The 27,659-nt window shown below is 44.4% G+C and overlaps 1 protein-coding gene across 1 annotated transcript in view; it reads right to left on the bottom strand.

Annotated features, from left to right (window-relative positions):
* The window catches only part of REPS2 (RALBP1 associated Eps domain containing 2), a 103,098-nt gene extending 79,308 nt beyond the window's left edge, over window positions 1-23,790 (bottom strand). Inside the window, exon 1 of the mRNA XM_075428995.1 lies at window positions 23,584-23,790. Coding sequence (XP_075285110.1) covers window positions 23,584-23,787 — 204 coding nt within the window. The 5' untranslated portion in view covers window positions 23,788-23,790. The remainder of the gene's footprint in view (window positions 1-23,583) is intronic.
* Window positions 23,791-27,659: the final 3,869 nt, after the last annotated feature.

Below are 27,659 nucleotides of genomic sequence, written 5' to 3'. Positions count from 1 at the left end.
AGAATTGAGCAATTTAAAATTAATTAACATGTTATTAAGGCATTGCACTCCACTGAAATGGGCATAATTCACCAACAGAGAGGTAAGTCTGGAGTGAAATTCTGTAAAATGATTTTCTAAGTACCAGATCTGTGGCAATCTGTGTGAAACAGCTGAGACTGGTTCACTCTGGAAAGACAAGAGTCACTGACGGCGCAGCCTATTTCTCATCTATTACAGACGCTGCGCGATGCACCACACATCACTGCTGCAGTGACTTCTGCTCAACCTCTCTCCCCCATCCTTAGATACAGATAGTGTAATCTGTGCTTGCAAGAGACTGTCAGAAAGTGCTTTGGACTTCTAAGGCTTCAAGCAAATACCGAAAGTATCCTCTAACAGCCTTTTCTCTGCACAAGATGCCTGCTGCACTGCACCAGGGAACTGCACAGGCTTGCACAGCTGAGGGGAGCAACCCAACGGCTGAGACTTGCAGTAGGTGTGCAAATCCCCATTTAATTTCAAAGTCCTCGGCACAACTTTCAACAAAACATTTATGGCTCAAAATAGCAAAGTAATAAGGAAGAACTTAACATACTGGGCAGAGAAAAGACTGTCAATTTATTCGACTCTGAAGGGATGGGTAAAACAGGGAGTGATCCGTGGCTGGTATTGCCTGCGGATTTCAGACATCCAAAGGCACTACAGATCACTGCAGGAGACATATATTACCACCTGCAAAGAACGAAGGAAACATCCAATAAAATCTTAGTGATTTCTTTTAGTAGTGGAAACCCCACACACACCAATTTTAAGAAAGATTTTCACTCTTTTCTACACAAAATACTACAACTGTTTCAAAAATAATTCCTATGTCTGTGTTTCCTCCTGCTACACATTCACAAGTAACATTTTGCCATTTTTGCACTAAGCAAATGAAAGCTTCTGTCCCTGCCCTTCAATTCCACAGGCACATTTTATATGGGTATGAGCACAGCTATTTGTGATCCAGGTATCACTTCGCACAAGGTACATGCGCTACAGTTTATCTTTAAACCTGCAAGAAACCCTCCTGCAATCAAATGGGACAATTCACAAACCAAGCATCATCCATGTGACGAACCTCACGAGGTTCAACAAGGGCAAGGTCCTGCATCTGGGTCAGGACAACCCCTGCTATCAATACAGGCTGGGGGATGAAGGGATTGAGAGCAGCCCTGCCGAGAAGGACTTGGGGGTACTGGTGGATGAAAATCTGGACATGAGCCACCAAGGGCCACTCACAGCCCAAAAGGCCAACTGTATCCTGGGCTGCATCAAGAGAAGTGTGGCCAGCAGGGCAAGGGAGGTGATTCTGCCCTTCTACTTTGCTCTGGTGAGACCCTACATGGTGTCCTATGTCCAGCTCTGGAGCCCGCAGCACAAGAAGGACATGGACCTGTTGGAGCGGGTCCAGAGGAGGGCCACAAAGATGATCCGAGGGCTGGAGCACCTCTCCTATGAGGACAGGCTGAGAGAGTTGGGGCTGTTCAGCCTGGAGAAGAGAAGGCTCTGGGGAGACCTTATTGCAGCCTTTCAGTACCTGAAGGGGGCCTACAGGAAAGATGGGGAAAATATTTTCAGTAGGGCTTGTTGCAATAGGACAAGGAGCAATGGTTTTAAGGAAAAGTATATTTAGACTGGATATAAGGAACAATTTTTTTACAGTAAGGGTGGTGAAGCACTGGAACAGTTTTCCCAGAAAAGTAGTGGAGGCCCCCTCCTTGGAAACATCCAAGGCCAGGCTGGATGGGGCTCTGAGCAACCTGGTCCAGTTGAAGATGTCCCTGCTCACTGCAGTGGGGTTGGGCTAGACGACCTCTAAAGGTCCCTTCCAACCCAGAGCATTCTCTTATTCTATGATTCATGTTTGGATAACGTCCTAAAATAGGGCCATAAACCTGTGTTTGCCTTCAGCAGACAGCTCCGCAATTCTCTTCACAAAGCCTGTTGTGCTGAACACTCAGTATTTACAATCTGCTCTAACAATGGCTATATTAAGCAATGATTTTGCATTGGCCCATCATTCAATGAAAAGGACCCAGTGGAGATGCACTGGGAAAGAGTGGGACACAGTGGGAAAGAGCAGCTGTGTACCAGTTCCCTCTACCACTGCCACCAAAACGCCTTCTCCAGTTCTCAGCACCACGGCGTATGCAGGAGAAGCTCACGGCATGTTTGAAATAAATTATTCAAAGGTTGTAATTTCTCTAGTCTTTATGCAACAATTAACAACATGCTTATTTTAATATACCTCCATTATTAGGACAAAATGTCACAGCAGGCAAGGTATTTAAAAATATCAGCTGCGAGGCTTTTGTGACTTTCACAGGATTTTCTGGAGTTTATCTAGAAAAACAAAAAGACATCTGTACACACTACTACATATTAGAACAAAAGGGATCTGTAAAAGCTTGTCACATGCAGCTTTTCTGAGTATCTGTTCGCTTTTAGCATTATTTTGATTCAGTATTGAAAATTAAGCCTATGCAGCAGGACAGTGAATAAACTATTTAGCAATCATTTTTCCTTTCAATTGCTTTATTTTTTTTCTTGTTCTTTAACATTGACAAGTTTTATATTTAGGCAGAAGTCTCTAGGCGAATTATTGCTTAAAGTAAATGAAAGCTGGATAGCAAAAACCGAGCTTGCATTTCGTGCCAATTCACGTCTGAAAGGCAACAGCCTCTTTTCCTTCTCCTAACCCTCTGCCTTATACTTTGCACGATTTCTGCACTAAATGAAACAGGAACCCTGTGGAGCAAATAGTTTAGTGTGCAATTAAACCCTACAACACGTTCACAAAAGAGGGCCAAAGTGCAGCAGCTTCAAAAAGTGCAAAAACACAGAAGACTTAATAAATTTATATTTTAGTAAGAACACACTCTTTGCATGTCTGAGCTAGAAACTATTTTCTCCTGTCAGAGTTGTACAATGCAAGAGATTTCTCTCCAAGATTCACATTAGACAGCCCCATATGGATTCACCAGGAAAGCTCAGGGTCTGAAACCCCCCATATTTCTTAACTGCTTTGTTAGTCTGGAGCCTGAGAACAAGCAAAAGCATTAGTACTTAACAAATACATACTCTTTCCCCTATTTTCCTCACTTAAACCATTTAAACTCCTGAGAGTGCAGGAACCGCTTAAGCTTTTAATTCCCTCTGTGCTTTTGCACAGGAATCTGTTGGCTTAGTAGACTTACAGCCACCACTTTAAGTGTGAGAAGCAAGGTAACAAGCAAAGTCCTATTCCCAACACTCCCTTTCACTCCGGTCCTGCCCAGCAAACACTGCTCTACCTCGCTACCTGGCGAGAGTGTTGCTGCAGAAAGCGCCAGCAGCTTGGAGTGTCTCAAGTTTTATTTTACCGTGGGAAGTTACCTTCCAGATGTTCTTAGTACTGACAGCTTACAGAAAGCAAGTTTAAATACAACAGAAAAATAGTTAAATAAAGCAGAAAAAAACATTATTGCTACATTTCTTCATTTAAAATCTTTAAATCATAGCTTAGTTTTATTTTGCTGTTGAAACTAGGTCTTCAGCCAAAAAGCAGGAGTATTTTTTCCACATGTGTGAATAGTTAAAATAAACTCAACTTGCATTTCACCACTGGTTTTGGGGGTAGGCTTCAGGGAGGAAAGAAAGTAAGAAGAGTTGAGGTAAGACACTGCTTTTTTTTTTTTGCTATAAAGTTGCTGGGGCTTGCATAGGTGTGGGGGAGCAGTGTCAGCTGTACACCTGCGCTCCTGCACAACTCATCCACCAAGTCACCAAAAAAAGACCTCCATCCATGATCTGCTTCTCACCACAGTCGCAGGCTCACCGCTCACTAGTGCAAAAGGGAGTTCTGCCCGTCTTCAAATTCTTCGCCACACTACCTTTCTAAGAAAATCATTCTTTAATACATGAACAAAGCATTTTCAGCCTCTAGAAACCACTATTTTGAGCAGAAAGCTCAACACTTTATTCCACAAGCACTTTGTCTGAAAAAAAAAAACCACCAAAAACAGTATACATGTATTCTGTAACAATTTCTACATGAAAGACTCATAGATTTTATGGAATATGCTGTATCAAGTTAAAATGGTTTTAAAAATAATCTATGCCACTACTTTAGTTCTGAATTAAAACAATCTGCCTGCTTTAACTAGTTACAAGAGAATTAAATACAACACTGTGCATTACACAACAAAAAAATGTAAAGTTCCTAATTCCCTGAGAAGTTTCAGTCCGGTATAAATTCTTAAAATACTGCGGGTCGGGGAAGAAAAAATAGTCTTTTCTCAACAGGTATGGCAGGCACAAGAAAGAATAAACTCACTACAATTTCAAAACCATGGTTGGGATTGATGTCACAAATAATTACGAATCTCTGCGCTGCACATACATTACTAACACAAAGAGAAGTATTTACTACTGACAGATAAAATACAGCTTTGAGAAATCATATGCCTGTGGATCCAGACATTCTTCAGGTATGCACAAAACCTGGATGATTTTAATTCTGCCAAATGAAGACAACTGTGCTACCTTTTTCTCCCAAATGAGCAGTGAGAAATATATCTGCATCTATTGTTTATTCATATCTTCCTAAGCAAACGGTCATGGAAATATTATGACAATCACAAATACTCCATTACACAGCAAAAGCATGCAAAATACCACAATAAAAATACAAACAGTTTGGAACAGCAATTAAAAAAAAAAAAAAACATTTCTTAAAAATAACTGTGATTCCTTGAAATAGCCATGCCCTTTTAGAAACCTGCTGGTTTACCTGTCCATTTCTTTCTTCCAGATCCAGAAATACAGGAAAAATTTGTTCACAATGAACAAGTCATGTAAAAATGATCCAATTAAACTACAGTTTATAATGGAATATATTTGTGTTCTGTACCTTTCTTTTTAATGTCACAATATTTGGGCTCCATACCCTAGGCTCTCATTGTTTTTAAATCCCTCAGAACTGCTTTCACAAGAATTCTCACAACACTGAAAACCTTTGGCTCCACACTTCAGTGTCAAAAAGAATTAATTCGAACTGAAAGAATACATAACCTTTTATCCTTTTAAATAAGAAATTTTAACGAGGTACATAATTGTACTTATTGCACATCAAGAGCACAAATTTGATTTGCGTTGCATAAGAATACCAGATTTATTTTTTTCCAGCTTGCTAAAAAAGCTGGAGGCATTTTCATGGAGTATTAACCTTAAAAATCTTGACACCCCTCACAGGAAATTGATTTTCTACAAAAATTTTGGAAAGGATTAGACTTGGATTCCTGCGCCAGACATTTACAGTCCATTTAGGTCCAAACCTACAGCACGCCCCACGGAAGAGAGTGCAGCATATAAAAACCCAACACATTGCACAAGTTGGCGTCAAATGAAACTTGGAGAATAAAAGTCCCAGAGGAGCAGAATGAAAGGTAACAAAACAACTTGAGCGTTTAAACACTTTTTTCTAAGTCTCCTTATTAAGCATTCTGCAAGGAAATTTGTTTTCACAGTAATTGTTGTTCTTCTGTAAGTCTTGACAGACATGCAAGATGGCAACCATCCAACTTATCTTGCCCCCATGAGCTTTGTATATGTCTCATTTTTCAAGGAATGAATAAGAAACATTTCCTACTCAACAAGACACTCACTGTGAATTCATTCCCTTAGAGAGGTTTTGGGGTTGGGTTTGGAGATTTTTGTTGGGTTGGGTTTCTTTATTTTTTGAAACTGTGGTGCCAATATTTCCAATGAGGGCCCTTTGAAAACTGGCCTCTGCAACAGGCCACCTTTTCTGGTCAACAACCAAGGTTGGTTTCAGGGGCGAAGAGCAAACGTGACCACAAGAGGAAGCCACTAGCAGTAGGAACCATGTTCTTAAAACTAGAGTTTGAAGCAAAGAATAAAACCCACTGACCCACACACCATGCAATACAACCCACCATTCCAACGCACCTGTAAAAAGTATGACTTCCAGCCTGCCATGGCAGAAACTAAGACTTTTTATGAACACAAAAATCTTCATGGATTTTTGATGGATTAGCCCGCTGGGGTGAGGGGGTGGTCTCGGCGCAGGCAAAGACCCCAGACACAATGCACGGATGGGCAATTATGATGGTGCAGCCGGTCAGCGTGTTGTGGCTGCCTTGGGGGCTGCGGCCAGCGGCGCCGGGGGACAAGGTGCAGACCCACATGGCAGTGCAGGGCACAGGGAAGGCCCCTGTCGCGAGGCAGCATGGCCCCGGCCATAGGGAGGACCTTCCCTGGCACTACAGCTCCCCAGGGGCCTTCAGAAACACGCTGGCGTGCCTCAGCACAAGGGGGTCCCTGCTCAGGGCCCAAAGGAAAGCCGCAGTGCAATTCCTCCTTCTCTGAAGAATCATGCCCCTCCGGTCTTTACTCTTACGCCCAATACAACTGTTTCCACCCTCATCCATTTTATTAGCAAACGATACTTCAAGTCTCTTGGAAGAAAAATTTTCTCTGCTTTCATTTTCCCAAGACTCGCTGCAGAAACATCCAAACATGTAAATAACAGTTTGCAACATTAGACTAAAAGGAGTTACATTGCAATAGTTGGCTTAAAAAGGGAGAAGAATAATCCGTTCTTCATACTCTCTGTAGACAGGCCATAAATAACAATGAGGCTTAAAAACAACCTTCTTAAATCTAAAGATAAGACAGCAGTAGAGTACATTGCCTATAAAAGTTAGAGTTACCACCAGGGATTAACAAATTCCTCAAGAATAAGGCAGAAATGGGATATTGTTGTGGACAGGAGAGGGTGTCTAAAGACGGTCCGAGATCCTTTCCATGCCTGTAGACAACCCAGCCTCCTATAAAGAGGAGGCTGATGTGGTCACACTGCACCAAACCCTCTCCCCAGTACTTTTCAAAGTCCATTCGCTTTGCTGTCCACTTGGTTTGAAAAGAAGGACATAGGTGTCAGAGAAACGCATTTCCCAGCCTCTGACCAGTACCACGTGGGCAGCTCAGCCCCTTCTCCGTGCCGACACAGCCATCGGGCAGCGAAGCAGGGCACAGGCTGTTTCAGAACCAGTTAATGCTTATGCTACCACTGGCCCGTGAAAGTGCTATGTGGTTCTCACGCTGCCACGTGCCTTCTTCCTAGGAAAAAGGCACAATGCCAGGCCAGGACCACAGGAGGGACAGCACACCAGGGGTGAGTCTTAGGACAAGAGTCCCAAGTACTTTACAGACCATGTTCACTCGTCTCTACCTCAGCTGCCGTTTCATGAAAAAAAACTACAGAAACCTCACTAATTTTGAGTGGCACCTAACATCTACAACTAACCTCAGACATGTTTTTGCTGACCATCTTTTATTCCGTTACACCTCAAAAAGTAAAAAAGACAACCAAAGTCCCGTCTCACCTTGCAGCCTCTCTTGGCGATCATCAAACCCTCTTCCTTTTGTACATCAAAGAGATCCATGATCACCACAGACCAGTGCTCCTCCCCATCAATTTCTTGCTATGAAAGTAGCAGACCCAGTAACAAAGCAAAGAGTGGAGAAATGTTCAGACCTAGCTGACTGGGGTGAAGGTGTTCAGCCTGGAGAAGAGAAGGCTCTGGAGACCTTACAGCAGCCTTCCAGTACCTGAAGAGGCCTACAGGAAGGAGCCTTTTTACAAGGGTCTGTAGTGACAGGACAAAGGATCATGGCTTTAAACTGAAAGAGGGTAGATTAGATATAAAGAAGAAATTTTTTCCCCATGAGGGTGGTGAGGCACTAGAGCAGGTTGCCCAGAGAAGCTGATATCCCCTCCCTGGCAGTGTTCAAGGTCAGGCTGGATGGGGCTTTAAGCAACCTGGTCTGGTGGAAGGTGTCCCTGCCCATGACAGGGGGGTTGGAACTAGATGGTCCATAAGGCCCCTTGCAACCCAAACCATTCTATGATTCTGTGAAGGTGTATACAGCCCTCTGCTTGTGTTCCGCTTCTAAGCAGAAACTCATCTCTGGTGTTTTCAGAACGTACAAGAAGTTCACTCTACACTGGGCAAGCTGGTTAAACACAAGCATATAAGATTTCACAGCTTTCTAAGAGACCAACAACATGTATCTTGTATTGTCGTGGACTAACACATTGCTGCAATTTTTCATAAAATTTAAAACCATGTTAATCTTAAGCAAAAGCATATATATTGACTAATATTCCTCAAAACCCTAGGTAAGAATGTTAACAATAATGTATCATTTCAGAAATTATTTTGCATTCCAAGTAGTCTTTCAAACAAACCACGTCACAAATTCTGTGTGGCTTAAGATCTCAAACATGACCACAAAGTTAAAAGGTACATGGTCACGCAAAGTTTGACTCATAATTAGATACTGTTAAAGAATTTTTTCCAAGATTTAGTATAGGAAGAAACGCTGCTGGAATACAACGAATTATGGTGTTTGTTATCTTCAAATTCCACTGGAAATAGTTGTGCAGTTTTTGTACGAGAAAGTACTTCCCTATAATGTTTATACTTAAACATTTCTGTAATGAAAGTTTGAACATAAGGCAAATTTTCCTTCCAAGTTGAGAAAAACAGACAGCAGAGACATAGGAAGAAATACAGGAATGTCTATCACTCATTTTTAGTTATAATAAAAACCACTGAATTTTTGAACGATATCTATAAATAAACAAAAACCTGTAAATACTTTCAAAAGGTGACACGATCCTCCTCATTAAGAATGACATAGATATAGAGACAAATAATGAGACATAGCCACGGCAAGAGAAGTATTTTGTGTTAAGACACAGCCTCACTGTAAAGGAGAATCAGGCAGGCAGTCTGCCCTGCAACAAGGGCAGTTCTTGCACCACAAGCAATGAAACTTCCTGAAGGGAAACCACTGCTAAGCGATCTAGACTTGTTAAACACGGCTGGAGAAATTAATGCCTCCTTTCACACACAAATGAAGAATGAGCAAATGGCAATGAAGTCGGGTTATTTAATTTGGAAGCAGCTATTCGTTGCGACATGCTGAACTGGCACATTATCTGCGTGAGAGGCTCACCTGCTTGTTGTGCCAAGTATAATCCATCTCTGCATCTGAATGCCAGACGTAAGATGAGACATCACTGGGGGTGACAGGGAACCTGAGCCTAAGCACAATTGAAAAAAAAAAAAAAAAAAAGGAACGGGGATGTTCTCTCTAGCTGCTGGGCAGATCGCAGCCACAAAGGCTGGAAATGCTAGGAGAAGGTACTGGCACAAAAGGAACAAAAACAGAGCCGACACACTGTCTTCAGCTTCGCGGGGAGTTAGAGGGAATTTGCAGGACAGAGAGGCAGACAGCTCCCAAGGCTCCGCAGCCTTCAAATCTGGGCTGCAGCTACCTGCAGGTGCAGGCCACCTTGCAGAGCACCGCATGCGCCAGGGGTGCATGCAAACAAAACACAATGCCTGGCATGCTCTTAGGGGACTACATTAAACCTCACAATGGCATATTTAATAGCAGTATAAATGCGAATCCATCTCCAAGGCATCGATGTCGAAGCACTTGCAATTTTCTTAATGCCAGAAAGCTAAGGAAGCCAAGGAGGCGATAGGATTCAGCTCTAGTTTCAAGCAAATTTTATCACGGGGATACATTTTGCAAGACATGCAATTAAAGAAAGGCCTTAAGTAAAGCCGACGGAAAGAGCAAGAGCACACTCCTCCCATTCCTCTCCCCACTGTTTCCTGGCAGATGCAGAGAAGCGCTGAAGCAGCAGCAGCTATTGCTCTCTCTCTCGGGGCTGGTGGAAGTCGCCAGCTGGCACCAGGGGAACACAGAGCAGCACAGGTGGAGAGATGGGGGGCAGAGAGGGCCCCGAAAACAGCCACGCAGAGCACACAGGGCGAGACTCGCCTTCCGCTCTCACCCCTCGCCACCCACTGCCACCATAACTTTAAGATGCTTGTTCTACAACCATCTTTTACCTCGTGCCCACGCCACCGTTTAATAACTGCTTCGGTTCTAGTCAGAAGTTGCCTTCGAGCTGCAGAACTGACAAATCCCAGCTTTCTCTGGGCTCTTGCCTTGAGGTGACAGTCCCCCACAGATTCTTTAACCCGCGCTGAGTTCAATCACAGACCTTTCCCTCAGCGGGAAAATTAATAGGGTTTTCTTATACCAAATGACTTGGGTCTTTCACATAACTCTTAGCAATCTTCAAAGCCTCTCAATTTTCTTGAAATTTTGTTGAAATAGTTAACCAGTTTGGAGGTTACTACTGGGCTGAATTAACAGCATCACTGCACAAGCCTCATTTCTTTTGAAAACCAGGCCCAAAAAAACCCCAACCCATGGCACGGAAAAATGGCAAATTTTAGATTACCTTAAGAAAGATGAAGTGGAATGAGCAGTAATAAAGGAGACCATCTCATTTTTCTGCTCTTTTTTGAGCCGAAACCACACAGTTACATAGGAAATGGCAAGGCCTTTCAGGAATACAAGCTCCTGATTAGACATACAACGACAACAAAAAGACCATCAGTTGGCAGTTCATTCCCAGCAGGAGATGAAACCTTCTGTTGCACAAAGACAGGGTGACAAGTTAAGCAAGCCCCTAACGGAGAACCAGAGGACGGCTGCCTTCCCCGTAGTGCACGCTACACATTCAGAAACTTAAACATGTCTCTGACCATTTAGCCATTTAATGGTTAATGAGACTGATGTGTGTTCACACAAGGATATAACTAGCTTTCATATTCTGCTTGCAACCTAGGTAATAAATGAGCTACTGCTGCCATGGAGGGGTAAACCGAGCGATGCTATTGCAAATGAGTACTTCTAGTGTTACGCTTGTAGCAATTCTCCCAGACAGACCACAAGAAAAGGCCAACTCAACAGAGAATAAAACACATCACAACAAGGTATTAACAGCACAGACAGGCAGATTTCTCACAGAACAGAAACATCAGCAGCAAAGCAAAAGAAACTTCTTATATTTCTCAAGACTGAAAAGTCATCTTAGGTTAAAATTCTCTAAGCATTAAGCTTGGGAAATGGTTCACAATGGCAATGTGTATTATCTTACAATTCAAGCCCACCTTTCCTTGGAACTACACAACTCCAGTATGCTCTTTCATCATAAAACTATAGCCCTGGCCATTTTACAGCAATGGTGAACTGGTTTTGAAATGGCTTAATGTTCTTCTACAAATGAAAATTGCTGTACAATGTTGCTTGCAAGACATTTTGTCTTGTTATAGCCACCAGGAAGCAAAGCAAAATTTGAACTCTATTTAGAGTTGGCCCAAATAATTTCACCGCTTCAAACAAAGAAAGTTCTTCCCTGTGCTCTGCAGAGTCACATGTGAACCAAGCCAGTCAACTACACAGCGCTGTGGAAACTAAAGAAATGCTGTTCTGGGCAAGCATCAATTTAACCATAGGACAGTCCTGCAACTATCTATTTAAGGCACTTTATATTACCAGAATTCTCCCTATGGAAGAGAAACAGGAACGTGCAAAACTAGATAGCACTAGTCATCCACTTTTCAAAATGTATTTCACATCTACTGCCCATGGCACATTGCTCCTCTTTCTCTTCATTCAAATGTGAAACACTCGTATTTTGAAACTTCACTTACCCTGAGTAAATTACTAGAAGGACAACCCAAGTATTACTGTGTCTGTCTCAATATCAACTTGGTTGTGACTAATATTTGCAGTTAGATATTGCCCAATAATTTAAACTAAAGAGTTAAAAAAAAGCTTCACAAACTTATCCTCTGCTTTAGCCCTTTTAGCCCTACTTAGAGATATTTACTTTAAGACCTGTCCTTCAGTATCTGAATACAGGACCTTCACTCCAATTCCAGAGTACCCTATTTTGTTGCAGGGCTTAAACTCAGTAGTTATAAAGCTTTACCTCTTGCACACTTCCCCTGCCATCAAATATATGCATAGTAAATAATGCAGTCTAAAAACAGCTAATGAGTATTTTCTAAGGAAAAATATTCCTTTGGAGAATATCCTCCTCAAGGACAGTCCTGATTTAGATTAGATCAAATGAAAGATATAATTACTATAATACAGCCGGGTGGAGAGGAGGGGCAGAGAGAGACACAAGGAGAGTAAGGGAGTGATAACTCGATGTAAATAGCATCAAGAACTATTTTCCTGCTGACAGCAGCACTGTCCAGCGCTGCTTTCTTGTCCTAAAAGAGTATTTCCACTGGCCAGTGAATCAAGGATCTGTCATGCTGTGAGGTACCAGGTGCTGTAACACCATCACAGCCAGGCTCCCCATCCGGGTTCCTTCCTGTCACAACACTCAAAAAACATGTTTTGACAGGCAAGACTTCACAGCTGTATTATTTTATAAGTGTACTATACGTCCAGAATAACAATTCAGTGCTGTTTTTTAAAAACAGTTCACGGTTAAGTGTGGGTAGCAGCAGGTTACAACACAAGTGCAAAAAACCCCAAACCTACTATTTGTTACAGTGGTACCCCCCCATCACGTACCAAGTGGAGGGGAAAAAAAAAAGCTGAGGCTCTCCATTTCTAACTTTGGTGGCACCTCATGAGAAACTCAACCTAAAAACAGGGTAAGATTCTGGTTGTGTAATTTGAGGGTTTTCCTTTGACTTTTTTGGATTGTTGGGGTTGTTTTCCTTTGACTTTTTTGGATTGTTGGGGTTGTTTGAGCTTTTTTTTTATATTGATAGGCTTACAAGACTACTTGAGGACTCTGTAGGAAGCTTCAGACATCAGCATAACATAAAACCTTATATTATTCCTTTTTAAAGGTTACCAGATTCCAGCTTGTTTCACCTTCTATCTGCAGCAGACATTTATATTTATAACCCGCTCATCACCACGGTATCTAAAGCACCTAACAAAAACCAGAAACAAGCAGTTTCCTGGTTCCTGCCTTTTAGTATTCAACAACAGAGAACCGCAGTTAACAACGTAACTGGGATTTATTTATTCTTGCCTTCTGATCTTCTCCCAAACCAGATATCCCCTAATACACACACTGGCCACCTGGCTGGCTCTGTCAAGCTTCTTCCCCAACCTCTTTCACAACCACCGCTTGTAAGGAGATTCACTGCTGTCCTGCTTCTACTACCGCCCAGCTTGCTCGTCCTCAGGTAAGGTCTCCACTTGTCTTACATTCTTATAACGGGAAACTAGTTCTAGCCTATCCGTTCTTTACGCTTCCTACCAGAACCATAAGGCATCCCATATAATTCCCAGAAGCACAAAAAGCTACTGGAGGCTTGAATGTCGCAGTTCCCAAACCCAGAAAGGAATCAGGCCAGTAATCTAGAAGTCAGCCCGCAATGATCCACAGAAACATACTCTCACATTGGAACAGCCTTGTACTCAGTTTCTTCCTCTTGCTCTATTTAAAGAAGGCAATATTGTATTTTGGGTCCAGAGGAAAATTTTCAAGACCCCCTTTTTACCATTAATCCTGAACTCAGAGTTTACAGAAGAACAGATGTCGAGGACATATGGGATGTGTCCATATAGCTAAACAGGAGACTATTTCTAGCAGCTACAACTATCTAGGTCTTCCACAACTTCAACAATGACAGAAAAACTCATTCTTCAGAGAATTAAACTTTTTGCTTCTCACTTCTCAATGAGAATCAATTATGGACAACTCGGCACGGCAGATCTGACATTCAGTGTCTCCCAGTTCTCCACCTTCTATACTTAAAATAGTATCAGCAAAACAGAACAAACTCAAAACACAAACCACCACCACTGCCCCCCAAAAAAGCAATGGGTTAAAGCAGTGACAGAAAGTGCCTCCAATTGCTAAAAAGTGCAATAGTTAGTACGCAAGCAGTGACGAAGAATGCACACACAAACCCTCCCGAGACAGAGAGCAGCCACCAGATCTAGTCATCTTGAACTAGACTAATTGAAAATACTGCAGAATCTTGAGTTTCTTCATCAAAAAACCCAAACAAACAACAATCCAATTCCAATGAGCCTTTCAAATATCTGCAAGAACGTGAAATATTTTGTTCCAGGTTGCCTTAAGACAAAGGTACCACAGAGTCTCGTGGAAGCTGTTGTTTTGATGTTTCTCAACCTTGCAGTTCCTCAGCAGATGACATTTCTGAGGCGCCATGGTCTCCCTCCTGAACAAGCTGCCTGGCCACCATCACTGCTACATGCAACAGCAGAACCAGTCTAACCAATGGAAAGAAACGAGGGATGATGACCTCTTTCCCAAAATCTATGTATTTAAGATGTCACAGTGCATTAACACCTAAGCAGTTCAAAACAAAGGGTTCTGATTTAGTTCAGTAAATTACATGTTTTTAAACATTTTCCAAATCAACTTCTCTTGTGAACATTTCTCACAGTTAACTCTGCTCTAGAAGACCAGAAGAAATTCTGGGATTTCCCATAAAGATGTAATTCTGGGTTTTGTTCCGCTTTGCAGTCAAAATGAGACCCCAGCAATACAGAAGAAAAGAGAGGCTCTGTGACATACGATGCGTTTTTTGCCACAAACAGAAATCTCTTACAGACTTATCTCCCATTTCAGAATAGAGCTCAAAAAAGAGCTTCTTTCTTCAGTAGTTACTGTGATGTGATTTTCTAGACTGGCTACCACAAAAACGTTCCCCGTACCCACCCTATTTTATCATGCGGCACGTTTCCCGAGTTCATTTCCCTAGCGCTTGCAACTACAGCAGATAATTTTAAAGGTAATGCAGCAAACGCCCAAAACGCTATCCTCTACAGTTATGCAATTATCTTAATCAACATCACAAATTAAAACCCTTTAGTTGAGATTTATGGATTACTTTTTAAGACTGAAGAGTTTAACTGGAGGTGCACCGTTGTAGCTAACGCCATCATACATGGTGTATATAGAGACACTTCCTGCCCTTCCTTGATCTTATACCCCATTTACCTCTAGTTTGAATCAACACATCACCTGGAAAAGCAGATTATTTTTTTTCTCTTCCACATCACTAAACAAAACCCTTAGAATTATCACCATGTCACCCAGCATGTTTGCACCTTATGTGTTGAAATGCATCATTCAGTGAGTGAGAACCTACTTGCCTGTGTCTAAACGAAGCATGCATCCTCAATTTAGCTAAAGAGCAGAGGGCTTCAAAGCAGCAACATCAGACAGAGTCAAAGACGACATCGTCTCCAGTGCCCATCCACAGTATGCCAGCATTTTATAGCACATTAGTATCGTGATTTGTATTTGCATTTTTATCTGTACAAAGAAAGGCAGCCTATGTCTATTATAACATACAGATGATCTAATAAAGGCAGCAATTATTCAAAGAAGGAAGAAAAGGAAAAAAATTAAATAAATTCATAAATCACACTATTGACTTGCTTTTGCCTCCCTCCCCATTTATTTTTGGCATTTGAAACCTTCAAGTACTTCACCTTTTACTGCTCCACTGCTGTTACTGTTGGTAACAAAATAATTCCGACTGTATTTGTTAGCCCATAGCAGTCATCCTGCTTTGCAAATGATTAGATACATTGTTTTACTCTGAAAGACCGTCATCTTGGCTTCCATAGGACATCATTGTGCAAATCATGCCAAAAGTAAATAACGCATGAAATCTGAAATGTTACCTATGCCAAAGCTGATCTAATGTTTCTTGTTGTGGAAAGAGAGACTTTAAGAAGAAGAAAAGATTAAAAAATGTAAATTAATTTGAAAGGCTCATGCAAAAAAAAACTTGAAATCTATAATAATAACAATAAAGTAATGCTACAGACATTTGGTATTGAATGTAGAATTCAGCTTCATGACTCATGCTGTAGTAAGCGAGGAGATACCACGGGCTGTGTTTAGACACCTTAAATTCAAGCTCAGCCAAGTGCTTCCCATTAGATGACTCTAAATTTCCAGTGCCACCAAGCCAGCCGGAATGAGGAGGTCCGAACCCAGCGTTTCAAGCACAGCCCTGCTCAGAGGAGTAGCCCCTCCCGCCACAGAAGAGGGCCAGCCGAGGTGCACGTTCAGCTTGCAGGACTATGCTGATGCAAGGGTAAGACACTGGAAGAACCATCTGCAGCTTTTTTGGATGGGGGAAGACTGCTCAGGGCAGGAAAAAAAATCCCAGAGAGATAAAAAACTCAAGCAAAAGAAAACAGTGCTTTGGCAGTCAGGGCACCTAAAGTTTCTCAAGAATTTTTTATTTTTTTTAAAAAAGACATTTGCTAATCATGCTGCTGTAAGTGGGGTACTCTTGTAGCTCTGCTCAGTAATTTATATTCATTAGGAAGCCCAATGAACGACTCATCCAGGTACAACAACGATGTAACAGTTACCCCACATAACCCTGGGGTAGTTTTAAGCAGGCAAGAGAGCCCAGCACAGCCGGGCACAGGGTGACAGCCCGCAGTGGTGACACCCATCAGGGACTGCTCCAAACGTACCACCCCGTGCAACAACCAGCAGCACCAAGCACCCTCACCTTCTTTGCAAGGCAGACTCATGGGAGAAACAAGCTATTTCAAACAACATTAAAGTCCAAAGAGGCAAGACCCTGACTTCATTGCTGGTTTGTATTGGAACTATCTGGTTATTTTTCTAGACAAAGATCTGTCTCATCAGATGGTCACCATTAAAGCAAGATTATCTTTTTAAAATACAGCAGCATTTCTGGTTTTACTAACAAATAGCATTTTTAAAGACATTTAAGCAATCACATAGCTAGATAACATCTAAACTTTTATTTTGTAAGAAATTTGCTCCATTATCATCTTTTATAAGAGATACACCTACTTGTGTAGGTACATGTGACTTATGCAAAGGTAAATTCAGATAAAAACCGGAATTCATTTAAAGATACACAAACCATCTTCATCTTCTAGAAAACAAAAATCACACATTTCTTATGTAGTTTATACTTTTCTTGGAAGTTTATAAAAACATGCTTTGTCTTTTAAACACTTTCATAAATAAACTAAGTACAATTTGCAGTTAGTGACTTAGCCTATTATTTCTGGTCACTGTGTCCTACCAGATGACGGAACAAATGGATCTCATCCCACCACATTCTTCCACCTCGTCATTGCAGCTAAACTGCAGGTGATGGGGGGGGGTGGGGGGGGGAGCACCAGAAAAAAAATCCCTACATGCAAAAAAACCCCACACATCCCACCAGAGTTCTCAATTGCATGCAGTGGTTGCCTGTCATGGTTTAACCCCAACCAGCAACTGGGGGGCAATCACTAAAACATCCCTGTATTATCAACACTGTTCCCAGCACAAATCCAAAATACAGCCTCATACTAGCTACTATGAACAAAAATCACTGCACCCCAGCCAAAAGCGGCACATCACCAAATAATGCTCCTGAATACACCGGAAAAAGAAAATACTCGCTCTGTTTAGGAAGAGGGGAATGCTATTTGTACACAGTTGGTTTTCTACTCCAGCAACCTTTTCTAGTTCATTATCCACCAACTCAGTTGTTCAACCGTTTGACTGTCTTCAAAAGTTGAACTAGCACATACGGCTCATTAATGTTTTATTTTCCCATATTGTTGGTGTGTTTAGGTGTTAATACATCAAAGAATTTTGCTTTACAAATATTATATCAAACATATTTCTCAATTCATAATATTTTAAATTTAAATAGGTTATTTATTGTGATTCCCTGTCACAGAAATGCTTGTTCCATCTTTCATGAATCCACCTTGGTGAGGTTTTTCCGCTCAGCTAAACTCACGTTTTCAGAGTTTATACCAACCCTCTTTTGCAGGGGGTGTCTGCACTAGATTTCTCCACTGAAGCAGGTGAACTGTGCGTATTAACTGTCCTTTGCAAAACAGATTGTGGACATCAACTAATCTGTATATAAACGTCACGATACTGACAGCATATTGCTGTAGATACATGCACAAGTAAAAAGTTGTACTCAACCACTTGGTGAACCCACTGCACCTACATAAGTACCACCACAAAATCTCTTATTTAGGAAAAAAAAAAACAAACCACAAAACTGTTCTTCATCACTGCTTCATACTGCGGCAATCTCTCATGAAGAAAGTTACTCATTTTCATTCCAATGGATCTTTTTCTTGCATCCCTCTTTTAGAATTATTTTAAATCACTGGCACAGCAAAGCACAATTTTATTAGAAAATACACTAACTAATCTATACTTGGTTGTAATGAGGGTTAATCACTGAAGGCTGCAGACCTTGACCAGGCTAATTCTGACCATCCCACTGAGCGTCTGTGACAAGCAGATCTCGGAGTCCCCAGTTTTACAGAGTGATTTGAAATGCACTTGGGAAGGAACAGCTTCTACAAATCTTCTACTGTGTATCTCAACGTTGAGGCACTCAAAACTACTAATCTCTTAAGTAGTGACTATTAAATGATAATTTAAATGATAAACCACAGTTTAAAGGTGTACTAGGACCTCATTTTTTTTTAATGGAACATATAATCAAGATTGCGTCAGGTGAAGTTTTACGCTTTACTCGGGTATAACACAGACTTTTTTTTTAAATAAATAATACTACTGTGTTTTTTACATCTGTATTTTGCATGTTCCTACTTACATAAACACAAGTTTGCTTGTGACTCTAGAAAGGCAATGACAGTTTGGGGGATTGTGGCCAGAGGTATTGATACTGAAATGTCAGTTTTCCTTTCCTCTTCTTGTACCACTTACATGAAGTTGTACCTCCCCTTTTGTTTCTTCCTGACTCAAAGGCATCAATAGGATGTCATTTCTCCTTGTGTACCCTAACCTAGCATTATCTTCTGATAGACTTACCGCTAGCCAGTCAGTTAAATCACATTTCCAGCACTAGCATAATGCCAAATTCTATCAAGGGGCACAACAGAGCAAATTTTCTCTTTCATAAAGTAACGGTAAGTCCAGACTTCCCTCACGCAAAAAGTTCCTATTTTAACTGCCATGGTCCTTATTCTTTTCTGCCTGTCTGAGGCAGTCATTCCCACCCCAGCTATCACGCAGGTACTAATTTATGCTTATGGAATAAAAAAAGTACTGGCCTTTTTCCAAAGAAATATCAACTTAGTATATATATTTTTTTTAATCTATTCGCACTTCGGCTTTTGAACACAAAAACACAGTTAAACTGTAGAGTTGTAACTATAGAGACAAGTCACAATAAACAGAAATTAACTCACAGAGCCTGTGGAAGAAAAGCAAGATTGCTGGTCTGTATTCCCTATTCACACAGAGCTGGAAGGAGAGTCCTGACTAAAAAATGCGGTGTCTGTGTAGCTCCAGCATCACACAATTAGTACTTGTCACCCTTGGAGCTCAAAATAATGTAGTGTGTTCGTTTGCAGAGGAAAGAGTGCATTTTCTTAAGAAAATTGGGTCTCTGTGCTGATAGTGTAAGTCCACAAATAAGATTACGGTTTATAAAACTGGGAATTAAAGATACCATCAGAGAACCAAGTGAGAATTAATCATGTAAGTCAGAAACTAATAAAAAGAGATAAGCATTTCAGTGTAAACCTTGAGTCCAATCCCACTCCCTCATTTCTTAAGACATCATCTTCAGAGACCACAGCAATACCAACAAACAGTAAAGCCAGCACAAGGTATCCCTCCTTTGCTGAGCAGCGGGCAGTGACTCTGTAATGCACTATTTTATCCGAAACCCATCAGCCCATTGGTACTCGGCACCCATAACAAATGCACTCTGGGGTCCCGGACCCAAGGAGCAGAGGCCGCACTCTCTTCAAAACGGGGTCACAAACCGATTGCCCAAAACGAGACAAGGCAAACCAGCCAACACCCATGGCACAGCGACCGGTGTGGGGTACTGACCTCCAGACACCCTCAGGGAGCATGATCAAACCAGTTCCTCCACGGACAGGGTCAGAAAGCCCAGGGTTTGTCCCCAAGGGCACGCGAACCTGCTGATGTCACCCACCAAGAGCCATGAGCGGTGCCTCCCGCCCCGAGCTGCCGTTGCCTCTCCCCTACCCACAGCTGCTGGCGTACCTCCGCCTGTCTTACCCCCTCACAAAAAGTGTCACCGATATTGATCTACATAATAAAGCATGCATTTTTTTTTTTTTGCTTTGCACAAATTCAGTTTTTTCCCTTTATTATGAGCCAAAACACAGGGAACAGCATTTTCAACTTGACCAACATGGCTAAATATAAATGCAGCTGATGCTGCTCAGTTTCTTCTATTTCTGACAACCTCCATAACTGCATGGCACATGACTAGTCTGCTCCTTCCTCCTTTGACATAAACATTGTAAAAAATAAAAATAAAAACAACACTAGCATGGATGTTTCATGCAAGAGATTACAGACATTTCACAGAGTTACTTTAAAAGCCCCTGGTAAAAGATCCGCCACAGGCTTTTTGCAAGTCTAAATAAAACCTTAATGGCTCTGTCTTTAACCACACTATATGGCTAGTCAACGACTTTCAGTACACGGGGAAGGTATGATTATACAGCCCAAAAAAAACATGCTGTCCTGTCCCTGTCACGCCCTTCTCCATCCTGTGAAGTGTCTGACATTTTTAATTTTAGTGCTAACTTCAACTGCTTTTCCAGAACTGAAATAGCTCTTGCTGAGTTCATCCTTCAATCCCTTCTTTAAGGCAAGTTATATTGGTACAAGCTCTGCTGTACCCTACTGCCCAGCAGAATAGCTGGCTTTAATGAGCCTGGGTGTAATGAATCTGTGTTGAATCACTTCATTCTTAGCAAGATCCAGGACACCTGGGTGCACACCATCTGCTCCCACTGACCTGGCTGCTCTTGGATTTTCTCCATTTATTCCAGCATTTCCTCTCCTGGCATACGCTCTCACATTCCCTGCCTGCTCTCTGTTACCTAGCCTCTTTCACCTAAATAACCTCTTAGATGCTGCCAACTAACCTTAAACCAAACAAAACCCTTGCCTGTTCTGCTGTTTGCATCGTTGCTTTTCCCACAGGAACTGCCATATTCAACAGCAGTACTCCAGCCGGGATGCGCCCACCTGATTTTTACCTGGACCACAAACCCTGCCATTACCGTTAAGGAAGGTGGAAGGACGCTTCCCATGATTCTTGTGAGCACCCTTCTGATCAACAAGAAATCTCGGTCAAAGACTGTATAAGGAAAGGTATAAGGAGAGGCTCCTTCTTTCTCAAAGATTTATCCCACTTATTACACAAGTACAAATCCCTGAAGACAACAGCACAGGTTCAAGACTCTGCCGTGGCACTGAATGTTGGTTCTGGAAGCATACTGACCCGTAAAAGCACTCCTCAATGAATACCTTAAGAATAAAAATCTGTAAATTGCACATCACTTATAAAATGGTCCACAGCTGCCTCTTGTCATGGCCCACACAAGGGACAGGGAAGGGTGTTAAGCACCTTCTGGACTGTGCAGGCTCTGCTTAGTAGAAACCCAGGACTAGTTTCCAATCCAAATCTCCCCACTTCGGACATGGCAAAATTCAGCACGACCATTTCTCAGCGGGTCAGTAGGGATGCCTGCATACTAAGCACTAATTGTGACAGATGTGGATGTTAAAAAGCGTTTAAAAAAAAAAAAAGATGACTTTCCTGGTGAACAACTACTTCAAAGAAAATATGTTATCTTCACCCAAACAAGCTGCCTCTGCCTATAAATCGGTGTTCCCTGTACTAGCAGAAAATATATACCATGAACCTCTGTGTCTTGTTCCCACAATTATTAGAATGGTAGGGTTTTTTAAACAGAAACTATTAAATTGCATTCCTGGAGGATGCTAAAAGACAGAATATCAGCAAATATCTCAAACAGCGTGGGGGGTTTTTCCCTATCAGAACATACACATTTCCTTTTTTGTCTTTTTTTCTTTAAACACATCACCTTAATTTATTTTTTTCTTAAGTTCTGGTAAATGTTAGTAAGAATACCTGGCAGCGGTGTGTTTTGAGGACAGGCGCCCTCGCTGTAGAGTAGAATGCCACCGTGATTAATGTCATACAAACAAGAGAGGGAGGGCAGGAAGGAGGAAGAGAAACAGCCCCAGATCCCACAGGCCTTATTATCTGCATATTCCCAAAACTAATTACAGGCTTGTTTCCCAGTAACATTCTCCTCACAGCATAAATATACCTGGAAATAATCTGAAATAGTGAAAAACAGTAAGAATGTTAAAAACAAAAAACAACATTACCAGGCTTAAGTCACACATTACAATGAAAATGACCCCCAAACCAGACTATGATAATAGTATGATAATAAATTTCACTTAAATCATAAGGTAAGGAACTGCACAGCAACAAGAGGCTTTTTTCCATACTTCTCTGGAAAACTGACTAATACACAAGTCACAGAAATTTACTAACAGGGCTTTAACAAGTTTCTTAAAGATGACTTAGAATTAAACACCCTCTTCTTCCTCTTTGCAGAAGACCTGCTCTTCGTGCTAGATCTACGCGAAACCTCTACTTTCGCCGCTCAATTCACCCGTAAGACCAAGGCCACCGTCTGGCTCAACATGAAGCAGAACTACAGTGCTGGGTTTTGGTTTGCACATCAGGTACACAGCAGCAAGAGAGAAAAAATATCCTTGACGTATCATCATTTTCATCCAGAATAACCCGTGTAATATGAATTTATGTAAGTCATTACGAGATGACATGACAGTAGCGGAGTTGAGTACTCTCAGGCGGCGGCCAGGTGTAACTATAGCTCAATTTCGACACGGCTTTTTTCTGCTGGATAAAGACTCCTGGAGACACAAATTCCTTATATCTTGTAAATGAAAATAAAGAGACAGGATTACCCTACCTCTGTTTAGCTTGCTGCCAGAAGCATTAAGCGCCTCCAGCGCCTAACCAAATTACTAACCCGCAGGTGGAAGGCACCGCGAGCCCAGCTCTGCCTGGTCACCAGAGAGGGGATGGCACCGGCCTCCCCGCACCCCGGCCCAGCTCCAAATCAGATCTCGGGGGAGTTTCGCCCCACGGCCTCTGCCGGGCACCTCTCCTGGGACCCCGCTCCTCCGACGGCGCGACAGCCTCCGACTCCCTGCCCAAACGCATCTTCTGCTCCCAAGAGCAGACGGACGCACACCACAATGTCATTTCACACGCGGATTTTTTTCACCAACACTTTAAAAAAAAAAAGAAGGAATTAATTAAACACCTCGCCGCCCTTCACGGCTCTGTGAAGAAGGTGCCTGCGGGGTACCCGGGGGCCCTTCCGAAGGAGCCAACGGCATCGCCCCTCTGACCGCAGCCGGGGGACCGCAGCCGGGGGACCGCAGCCGGGCGCCAAAGGGACGCCGCCGGTCCCCGACACACCCGAGAGGGGGAACCCACGCCGACACCGGGCAGCGGCACCGCGAGCGGCTCGCCTCAAAAAAACCACCGGAACGGCCCCAAAGCCGCCCCCAGACCCCGCCGCCCGCGCCGCCGTGAAGCCGCGCCCGGCCCGGCCGCCGCGGACAGAGCCGCCGCTCGTTGCGGCCCCCCGGGCAGGGGCTGCGGGAAGCCCCCGGTTCCCCGCCAGCCCCTCTCCCGCCGCGTTGAGGGCGCGGGTCCCGTCCGCGTCCCCCCGCGCCCCGCAGCCCCGGGGCCCGCCGGCCGCCCCCCGACCCACCTGGTGCAGCGTGTCCGGGGGCAGCTGGGAGGCCCGGAACAGCTCGCCCACGCTGCTGCCCCCGGCGGCCGCCTCGGGGGGCGGGCAGCACCGCGAGAAGAGCTCCGAGTAGCGCTGCTGCTCGCTCTCGCTCAGCGGCAGGAGCAGCCCCCCGGTGCCGGTGGGGGCGGCAGCGGCGGGGCCCCCCGCCGGCCCCGGCTCCATGGCGGGGGCGGCGCAGGCACGGCCGGGCGGCGGGGCAGCGGGTGCCGCGCCGCCGTGAGGGGACGGGAGGCGGGGCCGGCGGGCGGGCGGAGGGCGGTGCCGCGCTGCGGCGGGGAAGGTGCAGGCCCCGCCCCCCGGCCGGTGCAGCCGCGGTGCCCCGGCCGCCACCGCCCCTCCCCCGCCCGGCCCCGCCCTCAGCGGCCGCGCGTGGGGACCCCCTCACGGCCCCCCGCCTCCCCCCCCCCCTCCTGGCGCGTTTGGCGCTTTTTTTTTTTTTCCTTTTTTCTTTGTTTTTTGAGTTGTTTTGGGCTGAACCTGAAGCGCCGCCCGCCCGTGCCAGTCGCCAGCCGCGGGGCAGAGCTCCGCCGTGCCCCGGGGCAGACCCAGGGACGTCAAAACCCGCCGTGCCCCGCCGGCCCGCCCGGGCTCCCCGCGCCCGCCCCGCCGGGGCTGCCTGCGGAGGCGCCGGGGGTGCTCCTTTCCCCCGCTCCCCGGGCAGGGTGGGCCCCCGTCGGTAGCCTCCCCGCCCCCCCGGTGCCAGCCGCTGCTGGGACGGCAGCGTGGGTGCCGCGGGGGGAAAGGTGACGGCGCGATACCCCGCAGCGAGGCCTCGGGGTTCAGCCGTGGCGGTTCGACAGGGAGACGCCCGCACCGCCTCCCCTGCGGCTTTAGCGTGGAGGGCAAAGAGCCCCTTGTACGTGGACAAGCCATTCCCTTTCACTGCTCCTCTGCCGGCGGTTCCCGCTGTCCGTGTTCCCCTCACGCCTCGCTAAAGGACATGGAATCACAGAATGGTTTGAGTCGGAAGCGACCTTATGGATCATCTGGTTCCAACCCCCCTGCCATGGACAGGGACATCTTCCACCAGACCAGGTTGCTCAGAGCTCCATCCAGCCTGGCCTCGAACACTGCCAGGGAGGGGGCAGCCACAGCTCCTCTGGGCAACCTGTTCCAGTGCCTCACCACCCTTATGGGGAAGAGTTTCTCCCTAATATCTGATCTAAATCTGCCCTCTTGTAGTTTACAGCCGTTCCCCCTTGTCCTATCACCACACACCCTTGTGAAAAGCCCCTCTCCATCCTTCCTGCAGGTACTGAAAGGCTGCTCTAAGGTCACCCCGCAGCTTTCTCTTCTCCAGACTGAACAGCCCCAACTCTCTTAGCCTGTCCTCACAGCAGAGGTACTCCAGCCCTCTGACCATCTTCATGGCCCTCCTCTGGACTCGCTCCAACACATCCACGTCCTTCGTATGTTGGGGGCTCCAGAGCTGGACGCAGGACTCCAGGTGGGGTCTCACCAGAGCGGAGTCAGTCGGGTCAGGACCCAAGGCGGAAGGGCCAGGCACGTCCCAGCCAAGAGGACACCTGTGGGTCTCGCACTGGTTTTCGGAGCCTTTCCTCTTCGGGGCCTTTCAGGGAATGGGACAGTCAGCCTGGAGGGGATCCTTCCGAACACTGATGACCCACAGAAGGGTCAGCAGCTCGCTCCGCGGCAGCTCTGGAGCTGAGGAACAGCCTGACTAGGGAGAAACCGGGTCACCCGCCATTTGCCTGCTGCCCTGCACCGTTAGCTGCATGTAGCTGGCTTCGTCAGCCATGTTCCAGGGGACACAGCATTTGGGAAGTCAACGTGCTTTAATTTTTATACGCTTGTTTACTATTAATTCTGGCAAAATATAAAATCCAAGTGTAATAATTTTACATCATTTTTTTAATTGGAAAATATTAGGTTAGGATTACTTCAGTTAAAATTGCTATGTAAAGCCAAAAAAAAAATTTACACCTCCGTCCTTGTTAACCAAGACCTGTTACCTCTTTCTAAAATCTTTTCAAAACTACTTCATCCTCTCCACACCATGCATCCGTGCCTCCTTCTCACTCGCACAGAGCATGCAAACCTTTAATTCCTCTAATCCGAAATGGAGATCTGTGCCTGTCTTCTCCGTGTGTGGAAGGCTGGACAGGTTGGTAGTTGCAGTTATCGGCTGGTGAATAACTGATGGTTGTGTTTAAGGTTGGAGTCACGAACAAGTCTTTGTTCCTTTAGAGACAGTGGATTGTCATGGTATTTCCTCATTTTGAAATGTATTTTTTGGAAGGAAGGCAAGTATATTTCAGAAACCGAATCTTGTAGCCCAACTTAAAGTGGCAAGGACCTGTAGTAGCTTAGAAAAATTCTGTGAGTCCTCTTGAGAAGAGTCTGCAGAGCAGAGAGCGACTGACCCCTCGGCTGCTAGGTTCTTCACCTGGAGAGTCCTAAGAGGTCGATGCACCTTCTCTGTACCTTCAGTCAGGTACGAGAGACTGGTTAGAGGACATGGCACCAGCCGTGTGGAGAAGACATAGGGCTTTACCTAGCTATTGCCGTATTTAACCATATGACTCTCATGCAAATAAAGTAATATCTTCACACTAGCTTATGGAGGAACAGCTGCCTTACAGCTGAACTTGAACAAGAGGGACGTTATGCTGACAAGCGAATGAAAATACTGTCAACAATTTGTGCTAATTGTGCATTTTGCTGTGCCTGAAGATGCTCATTGGTAACTGACCAGCTCAGTACTTCTGATGCTAATATCTCATCACAACAAATACTCCCTTCTCCAACACCCCAGCAGACACCATTTGACCTTTGTTGATGTGTCAGCCCAGTTTTTCTAAGTTTTTCTAAGGTGGACCATGGCAGGAAGACATTGGAAACACCCACTGTCCCAGAACACAATAGTCTGTCTTACCAGCCACACCTCTCACCACAAACAAACACAGCTGCTTTCTCTTTTTTCCTTTGGACAATTTTCTCTTCGCCCTTGACCTGTAAAACTTGCATTCCTGTCTCCATACATCCCACTCTCATCAGAAACGACACAGTGGCTGTGTTCAAAACCAGCCTACCCCAGTATTGTAATCTCCAGTATGTCGTCTCCAAGGCATTAAAGAAGTGAACCTCCGCAAGCTGAGGGAGGAGGCAGAGAAACCCACGCCTCTTATTTCTGCAAAATAAATGTGAGCTCATGGCTGTCACCAGTGTGAGCTGAACACCGCGTGGGCATGAGCACACCTAGCAGGGGAACGCAGGGGGTGCTCAGGGTCTGCCTGCCACCTCCGAATTGCGGGCGTCCTCCGGCACGTAGCGCAGCCGATCACACCGACTCGTGCTGCTGAACTCAATGCACATGGGGAGCTTCATCCACCATGGGTGCCGGAGCCACTTTCTGCACAGGCCAGCGCGCCTCAGTTTCCCCTCCGCGCCATGGCGTTGCTGGTCCTTGCATGCTGGAAAGTTCTTGTGAGGGTACATTAGTTCAGACTGAGAGGCACTTCACAATATCAAAAGCCATATAAGTGTCATAGGAAGAGAGTGTCAGCCTTCCTGTTTACAGGGAAGTTGTGATGTCATTACAGTTACAAAACTTCCCTATGACTAAGAAATGCTACATATCAGTAAATGAAAACAATTCAAGTATTTATTGTTTGCTGGAAAAAAATAAAGTCAGTAATGTAAACTGCACTGAAATCTGACCTATCAAAGTACGGTTTAGATCTGTGTGCGGTCCCGCTTTCCTCCTTCCCTCCCCACCCAAGCAATAGCGCCGTGACTTACTCCAAACCCAGCCAGCAGCAGTCCTGCAAACAATTGAGTGATCACGTGTGGAAGGGAGACCAAAGTTGTAATAAATAAATAAATAAATAAGTTCTACTTCCGAAGACGTGCTAGTAGGAATAGTAGTAATATGTGTGATAGGTATATTTTTCTCCAGGATGAAATCATCGGTATAAATTGTCATGTATACTATGACATAGAATACATAATCACCAGTAAAAAATCCTTCCCAATATTTTAGTATTTAGGGGATCCTGGGAACTATTTCTATT

Source organism: Opisthocomus hoazin, chromosome 1 (assembly GCF_030867145.1).
Source record: "Opisthocomus hoazin isolate bOpiHoa1 chromosome 1, bOpiHoa1.hap1, whole genome shotgun sequence".
In the NCBI taxonomy this organism is placed as follows: domain Eukaryota; kingdom Metazoa; phylum Chordata; class Aves; order Opisthocomiformes; family Opisthocomidae; genus Opisthocomus; species Opisthocomus hoazin.
The sequence above is the reverse complement of the archived record's forward strand: the minus strand, read 5'-3'. Positions and strand labels throughout refer to the sequence as shown.